Genomic DNA, 9,030 nt, shown 5'->3' with positions numbered 1-9,030 from the left:
ATGCTTTTCGGTCATTTTATTTTGAAAAAAAACCAGACGAGGACCTGAAAAAACTAAGATACTTTTTATGTTGGCCTTATATATCGGTAAGGTGGGTCATAGGTATATATATTATTTAGATAGAATTGTTAATATTTTGCTTATATTAACCTATTAGTCGTACAAAATTGTCTAGGTTTGCATACATGTAGATTATTCAATAAAAACTCCCACTTTTTTTTCTCGAAAAAAGTTTTTTTTTTTAAATGACTAAGTTGAAAAATTTAAATTTTATCAAACAAAAACAAATACTAGTATTTAAAATTTATTAAAACTGTCAAAATAATGCAATAAATCGCAAATTGTTCTTTACCCAAAATAGACAGTTTTACACATTAATTGACAATCTGTCTCAACACTGGAAAAGAACTAGACCAATTGTGTACTGATATTTTACAATCCAAGATGGTGGTATACAGTTATTCTTCTTTAACGGAAAATAATTGTCTGTCCCTGCATAATCCTATGATGACCACATACAATTTTCTTGTACCTGACATCTTCCAGGAAACAATAGACTAGTCGATTAAAACTAAAACCTAAATCCTGCAGGATATCCATAGGCTGTATTACTGCCAACTCCATATACAATAACTCCATAAAATGCATCCTTCGACAAATGACGTATTTTGTAAACTGAATGACCACCCATTTTCTTTACAACAGTTATAAAGCTTTCATTACGCGCCATTATAACAGTGGATTCGACAGCTAAACGATTACCGACAAATCTAAGTCCGTCGACGTCGGATGATTTAATTATGATCGATATGTAACTTGTATGAAAGGGATCCTTTGGTGGTGCAATTATATAATCTTTTGAAAAATGTTCGATTCCTGGAAGAATCATCATGTTTATTCCTTTGTTTTCAGTTATTGTATAAAGAGATAGGAGGATCGGATTGGAAGCAGATACATAATAGGACTTTGCAGATAAATCTACCTCGGTCAGATCTCCATGTTTAGTAATTGACACCCCTGAATAATCCTGTATGGTTATGGTGGCATTTTTATTTCGGCTAACTATTCTAATGCTATATCTGGACGCCTTATGGATTAGGGGTATTATAAAATGTCGAGACCATTTATCAACAGGAATCAAACTTTCATATACAATATCTGAATAATAACTGCAATAACGTAAACACTTAAAGTCTTTTTTTAGAGAAGCATACCTATTTCCTGAAATGACGACTATCGGTTTATTTGCATAGATTTTCGTTGCAGTTAGATGGTTATCAGTCTGAATATGAAAGCCTTCTAAATAATCAATAACTATAATAAATTTTTGTCGAGGTTTGATAGTTGTGCTTCCAATTGAGATACTTCTCACTGATGCAGACTCTATGACAACTGTAGTGTTAGTTTCTGTTGCCATTATACCACAGTTTTGTTTGTTGTTTGGTTGAGTAATAATTGAGTAATCCATTCCTGAAACAGTTGCAGGCAACACAATTAAACATGACGATTCACAACTAAGGGAACAATGCGATTTGCCAAAGAATCCAACAACAGTAATTAATTGATCAGACTGAATGAGAACGGTTGCATATGTTCTACCTATTCCCAACATCAATACTGAACTTGGAATGTCAATGTATGCAACACCTGTTGTAATGACTACCGATCTATTGATGTCGGCGTATTCAGAAAGAAAATCAACTTTAGTCTGTTGGTCTGTTGTAATAATAAACTGTGCATACACATTGTCTGGGTGGTCTAGTTGTATTGGGATCATTGTGAAAAATAACGTTCCTTTGTGATCTAAAAAAGAGAAAATGTCGTTTCAAATTCTTATAACATAAGCTGTTTAAAAGATAATTCATAATGGATACCATTTCACTTGCCTTAAAAGCAAAGGCATTATGTAAATGATTTTGAAATATCTGTTTGAGCAATGTGCAGACAGATAGTCAGTTAACACATTTGTTACAATAAAATTGCCAATTAATTAAATGAATAACATCTCTTTATATTATAAATGTATATAGACTCATGAAAAGATATAATGAACAGTTTAAGATGGCGTTATTTCCGTCTCATTAGATGACATAGTTTGGTACCGATCATGTTATCACTAGCACTGAGTCGATATCTCTACTGGTGGACTGTTAGTCCCGAGGGTACCATTAGCTCCATCATCCATAGCTCTGATTCTTTGTCTGGGTTTGGTTTTACTTTTGGTCCTTTTTTTGGTTTTATCATTTTTTCAACATTTGAACTAGTATTAGATCTTATGAATAATAGTTTGGCCTCGGGCATCACTGAAGAGACATTAATTGTTGTAATGCACATCTGGTGCAGTAAAAATAGTTCCGTTAATGTTATTGAACTTAAATACAGTAACTGGAAGTATTCTTTGATATGAAATTGTCTAATACTACTAGGGGATGTTAAACAACCTGAACTACCAGTGAAGGTCTTGCACTGTCTTTTTTCTAATATACATGATATAAAATTGAGAATGGAAATGGGGAGTATGTCATAGAGACAAAAACCCGACCAAAGAGCAGACAACAGCCGAAGGCCACCAATGGGTCTTCAATGCAGTGAGAAAACAACCCGCACCCGGAGTTGGTCCTCAGCTGGCCCCTAAATAAAATGGTGTGCTAGTTCAGTGAAAATGGACGTCACACTAAACTCCAAAACATATAAATTAACTTAAATTAAAAGACATACAAGACTAACAAAGGCAAGAGGCTCCTGACTTCGGACAGGCGCAAAAATGCGGCGGGGTTAATCATGTTTTGTGAGATCTCAACCCTCCCCCTATACCTCTAACCAATGTAGAATAAAGAAACACATAGCAATACGCACAGTAAAACTCAGTTTAAAAGAATTCCGAGTCCGATGTCAGAATAGGTAACAAAGGAAACTAAGCAAAATGACAATAATAAATATATTAACAAAGGGCTACTAGCAGTTACTGACATGCCAGCTCCAGACCTCAATTAAACTGATTGAAAGATTATGTCTTCATCATATGAAAATCAAGTACAATCCCTCCCGTTAGGGATTTAGTATCATACCATCATAAAATATATGAGAAGAACATAACCCGTATCATGCCAACAACTGGTTTTAGAATAAATGTGTTTATTTCCGATGCAAAGACCCTATGAGTGAATCAATATTAATACCAAAATATGCAATCCTTAATGACTTGACAACAGTATCGTAACTATATCCTTTCCGAATAAGTCTGTTTAAAGGTTTCGTTAGCTTTTGAGGTGAATGCCGACATTTTTGTGCTTTGTAAAGAATATTACCATAAAATATTGGATGTGAAATACCTGAACGTATCAGATGTCTGCATGTTGATTTATATTTACGAATGATGTCCTTGTACCGATGATAAAATTTAGTAAATGTTTTGACTAGTTTGTGATATCAAAAACCCTGGTGTAATAATTTTTCAGTAATACAGAGATTTCTTTCGTTGAAATCAAATACGTTGTTATAAACACGAGCGAATCGAACAAGTTGAGATATATAAACACCATAAGATGGCGACAAGGGAACGTCACCATCTAAAAATGGATAAATAAAAATAGGAAATGAAAAATCATCTCTTTTATCATAAATTTTGGTATTAAGCTTCCCGTTAAAGATAAAGATATCAAGATCCAGGAAAGGGCAGTGTTCATTGATAGTATTAGCTTTATTTAAAGTCAGTTCGGCAGGATAAATCACTTGAGTGTACTTACTGGAGTGGTTATTATTGAGAGCTAATATATCATCTAAATATCTAAAAGTGTTATTAAATTTTTGAATCAGATGTTGTTTCGATGGGTCTTTGCTAATTTTAGTAATAAATTGTAACTCATAACAATACAGGAACAGGTCCGCAATAAGTGGTGCACAGTTAGTCCCCATGGGAATTCCGATAACCTGATGATATACGGAATCTCCATAGCGAACAAAAATGTTATCTAGTAAAAATTCAAGGGCAGTTATAGTATCAAAGCAGGTCCAATTGACATAGTTCTTTTGCTTGTTGTTACTACAAAATGAACATATATATTCGCATTCCGACTTTTAAAATGCCCATTTAATCAGGTGTGTGAATGTTTTCTTAATAAGATGATGAGGCAACGTGGTATACAGGGTAGAAAAATCAAAACTTTGAACAGATTCGAAATCACCAATATAAGCATGCAATTAATCAAGTACTTCCAACGAATTTTTGACACTCCAAATTAGTAATTAATTTTACTATTTTCAAAGGCCTTATTTGAACAGTATATTACCAGGTTTTTGATTGTACCAAGTGTACTAGTAAGTAGAATAGATAGTTTAGAAGTGGAACAATGGCTTGAAGACAAAAAAATCTATATTTGTAAGGAGTTTTATGCAGCTTCGGAAGCCAGTACATAGTTGGAACTTTCATTGTATTTGGTTCTGCTTGTAAAGAGGTAGCTAAAAGTTTATGTTTGTTACATATGTCATTTTCCGAAAATGGAGTCAGTTGGAATGTTGGTGAATTCATGATTTCCTTTTGTAGAACATCAATGTAAAATTTACGTCAAACAATAATGATACTGTTAGCAGCCTTATCAGCCGGTACAAAAATATATTCCTTGGCGAGTTCTTTTAGCTTATGTTTGATACGGGAAATTGGGCTATTACGGTTGTTGTTAGGAGTAAAATGATCTTTAAAATGTTGAATACGTATATCAACTATGTTCATTACCGAATTAAAAAAAAGAATCTAATGATTTCTTGTCAGCTTTTTCTCGTTTTATCCATTTAGAGCAGTAAGTACGGAGTGAGTCGTGGATGATGTTACGACACTCATTCCAAATAATAATTGACAGGGGACGATATTTAGGTCCTTTACTGAGGAATGATTTCAACTCTCGGTCACGAACGATGTTAAGGTCTCCTGTTATAACATAGTTTAACTTAAATCTGTATTTCGCTGTTATTATTAGTAGTATATATGTTGTCTAATTTACGTAGTCATAACACGTAATTTGTATTAAATGATAAGAAACGAAACACGGAATGGTATCATTACCTTTGCCATACGTTTCGGATGAAAGTTCATCTTCCTGTCCATTTCTGTCATATGATTGATCTAAAGTAAAAATAATTTTAGTTCCTTTATTAAGTAATCAGCTTTACATTATATCATATGCATATATTTTTCAACAAGAATATTACTATTACTGTCATTTTTATGAATGTTGTGGATACATTCTCATAATTGGCTGAAAATATTTTAAGTGCAACATGTGCAATGTTTGGTTACCATTTAGTATTAATACTTACTCGTTAAGTTTTGGGAAGCAAACTATGGCATTGTTAGAACCCAACCTGCACACATGAATCAGTGATACTAGATGTATGTAAATATTGAAAGACTTCAAACGGGCTCTTAGCTTGACATACACATGTATATAGTGTGGACTAACATATATTGTTAAAAAACCACATTGAAACTTTAAGATGTGCAATATAATGTTATTGTGTGGTTTTTGTATCAAAATTGCAAGCCCGTCATCACTTTGAATTCAAATGAATGTTACGTTTAGTTAAACATATGGTTTTTTTTAAGATTTGGCAAAACAAAAATACACATGTTATTTAAACAGAAAGCAACGATGTGTATTTTGTACCGTATGTGGACTCCGGTGGTATGAGTTTTAAAGTTTTCCAAGCACAAACATGATAAAATATTAGTTTATAATTCAAAAATATCCTTGCTATAATTCACCATCATTAATATTTTTAATAAAACAGTGTGGAATTTTGAGGCAATATATATTCTTTTCTTTGTGAAAATAAATATCATAAATATTGAATAAAATAAAAAGGTGAGTCGATACTGCCAGAAAGTAAATAACAACTATTTGTCCAATAATGACGATAAATACCGTGGTCAAATGAAAAAAAAACATTGTTAGACAGCAGTCCTGAAACACAATGAAAAAAAAAAAACAGAAGACAACAATGGAAAAGTGCCTCTGAATAGCCCCGAGTTTAAGCATTTTATGAATAACGAAGTAAGACTGGATTAAAATTAACTGTTGTGGCAATCACAATTCCCTTTTTAATGATACAGTTTCTGAACGTAAAGTTTAATTTTTTTAAAGTACTAAAATATAATGAAAATATACAAAATATAGCCTTTAATTTTCATATCAATATAAGCGGAAATGTTCACATCAATATCTTCAATCTAATTAAAAATCTTACAACAGAATTGTGAGAAATTGCTATTTAAAGTCCATACAAACTTTTATCTGATTCATTTTACGTGTCGTAAGACAGTTTATTGATCTATTTATCCAATATGTCGGTACTAGCATGAACAATCGAAAGATGATTAATTGATTTTGCTGTTAAAAACTTTCGACTTTTGTTTTAAATTAATAAAAATATATCCTTCATGCAAAGCTCTGATTCATATTCCGGATTTGGCTATACTTTAAAACCTTTCAGAATTTCATATTCTATTTGGTCTTTTTTAAGTTTTTACGTTTTCAAGTCAGAAATATAACTGTTGTTTTCAATTTGCTTGATGTGATTGAGCTTTTGATTTTGCCATTTGATTAAGGACTTTCTTTTTTAAATTTTCCTTGGAGTTCGATATTTTTGTTATCTTACCTTTTTACCTTTTCGATTCGAGAGTTACTGATGAGTTTTTTTAATGGAAACGAGCGTCTGGCGTACACAATGTAAATCCTGGTCTCTATGATGAGTTTATTAGGTTCTTAATGGTTTTATTAGCTCTTCAATGTTTGTATCTGTTTTTTTTTTTTTTTTTTTTTAAATACTTTGGCCCTGAGCGTTACAAAAGAGACATTAATTGTCCAGATGCGCATCTGGTGCAGTGACATTAGTTCCGTTGATAATGTTACTAATCTATATAGGTACTATATATGTAACCCAGAATCAGCTAATGAGTCCTACATGCATAAAAAGTTTCATAAAAATCCGATAAACAACGCATTTACTAATGCTAAATCTTCATTAAAAAATTTTGAAAATCTTTAAAAAAGATGTTATCGTGCAACTCGGAATGGCTACAGTGATAGTTATACCATTCACTTACAAACATGCAATATATTTATGTTTTGTCGTTTTATTTCTCTATGTTCTTCTTATGCAAAGGTATTTTAAATACTACCAATAACTTCATGTTTACCCATGATGATTGCAGTTATAAACTACATAAAATACACTATGAAAAGTCTGAAACGAGAAATAACTCCATTATCAATGGATTAATATCAAGTCAATTTTCTTTCATGCTAAGGCAGTATGGGAAGAATTACTATCTATCTCATAAAGTACGACACTTTGTTTAGACACACAATTAGTAAATTATCAAATTTTTTGGTGAATCATATTTTTTATTAGTTGCATATTGATTAATATGTGGAAGGCTACCCAACTGTTAATAGTTATCAAAGGTACCAGGATTATAATTTAATACGCCAGGCGCGCGTTTCGTCTACATAAGACTCATCAGTGACGCTCAGATCAAAATAGTTATAGAGCCAAACAAATACAAAGTTGAAGAGCATTGAGGACCCAAAATTTCAAAAAGTTGTGCAAATACGGCTAAGGTAATCTATTCCTGGGATACGAAAATCCTTAGTTTTTCGAAAAATTTAAAGTATTTTCAACAGGAAATTTATTAAAATGACCATATAATTGATATTCATGTCAACATTGAAGTGATGATTACTGGCCTGGTGATACCCTCGGGGACGAAACGTCCACCAGCCGTGGCATCGACCCAGTGGTGTAAATAGTTATCAAAGGTACTAGGATTATAATTTAATACGCCAGACGCGCGTTTCGTCTACATAAGACTCATCAGTGACGCTCAGATCAAAATAGTTATAGAGCCAAACAAATACAAAGTTGAAGAGCATTGAGGACCCACAATTTCAAAAAGTTGTGCCAAATACGGCTAAGGTAATATATTCCTGGGATACGAAAATCCTTAGTTTATCGAAAAATTTAAAGTATTGTCAACAGGAAATTTATTAAAATGACTATATAATCGATATTCATGTCAACACCGAAGTGCTCATATAAAAATTAATTTCCATCCATAGTTCCCTGATTGTGAGAAATGTAGTATCACATAAACTTGGCAAAGTAAACATATCAATTTGTTATTATATTAGGATATAAAGAACACTGGAAGCGTTCCAACTGCTGTATAAGTGTAATTATTTGCTTAATTGAGCGTTAAAAATAATAATTAAAAATGTTTTTACCTTTCAGATGTTTTGACATTCCTTGGATCTTGCCCGACAATTGTCTTAATTTTCTCCTATCTGGGTTATAAGCATTGCTTTTGTTATAGCTCTCCGAAAGAACGGAATCTATTTCTCTTTTTACATTTTGTAAGTTAGATCGGATATCAGAATGCATGATTGTCCGAAAGCGACGCACTCGCTTTGCAAATGTTTGATTAAGTTTTCGTTCAATGATCATTCGCATGGTAATCGACGTATTATGAAGCACACCATCAGTATAAGCATCCATAGATGTTTTGAAATTTTCAATTGCCGAGCTTATTTTATTTTTAAGCTTAAGGTGAATGTTTTTAGACTCCAATACAATCTTTTCCGTAATAACTTTTCTAATTTCAATTTGCATAAATGATTTAAGTTGTTCTCCAAGTTTCGACAAGTCAAGTTCAGCCATCACCGGTGTTTTCACTTTGTTAAGGAGAGGAACATATTGTGTATCTGTGGAGTTAGACGAAGATGCAGTTTTCAGATATCCTATTGATAAATAAAATATAAGTAAAGCATGTATGCATCCTTTAATCGAAGCCATGACTTCAATGTCTTGTCGTTCTTTACTTTGAAACCAGAAATGTATGTTCCGTATGTCGAGTTTCACGTATTTATAAAAAGGGAGTATGATGTGCCATTAATAACAGAACTTTGCTTGTGTACTAGATTCAGTTTGAGGTGAAGGTTTATCGTCTACTAAATCACTACTTAGAATGAAAGAAAT

At 32.4% G+C, this 9,030-nt stretch overlaps 1 protein-coding gene across 1 annotated transcript; it reads right to left on the bottom strand.

The window, feature by feature from the left end:
- Positions 1 to 368: 368 nt before the first annotated feature.
- LOC127722354 (uncharacterized) lies at positions 369 to 8,298 on the bottom strand. The gene is made up of 5 exons (XM_052229240.1): positions 8,280 to 8,298; positions 6,480 to 6,506; positions 4,905 to 4,924; positions 3,743 to 3,767; positions 369 to 1,803 (listed from the first exon to the last, which is right to left on the bottom strand). Exons 1-5 carry the CDS (start codon positions 8,296 to 8,298, stop codon positions 572 to 574), a joined length of 1,323 nt encoding a protein of 440 aa, XP_052085200.1. The 3' UTR covers positions 369 to 571.
- Between the last annotated feature and the right edge of the window lie 732 nt (positions 8,299 to 9,030).

This window comes from Mytilus californianus, unplaced genomic scaffold (genome assembly GCF_021869535.1).
Source record: "Mytilus californianus isolate M0D057914Y unplaced genomic scaffold, xbMytCali1.0.p SCAF_12, whole genome shotgun sequence".
In the NCBI taxonomy this organism is placed as follows: domain Eukaryota; kingdom Metazoa; phylum Mollusca; class Bivalvia; order Mytilida; family Mytilidae; genus Mytilus; species Mytilus californianus.
This window is presented reverse-complemented; position numbering and strand designations above follow the sequence as displayed.

Bases quoted from the DNA above. Each gene is read 5' to 3' on its own strand.
- LOC127722354 (XM_052229240.1), bottom strand. The intron at 4,925-6,479 runs GTTTTAAAGTAT...ATGTTATAACAG, and splicing joins AGAATATGAAATTCTGAAAG to GAGACCTTAACATCGTTCGT. The intron at 1,804-3,742 runs GTACACTCAAGT...TCTCTTTTTTAG, and splicing joins AATAATAACCACTCCAGTAA to ATCACAAAGGAACGTTATTT.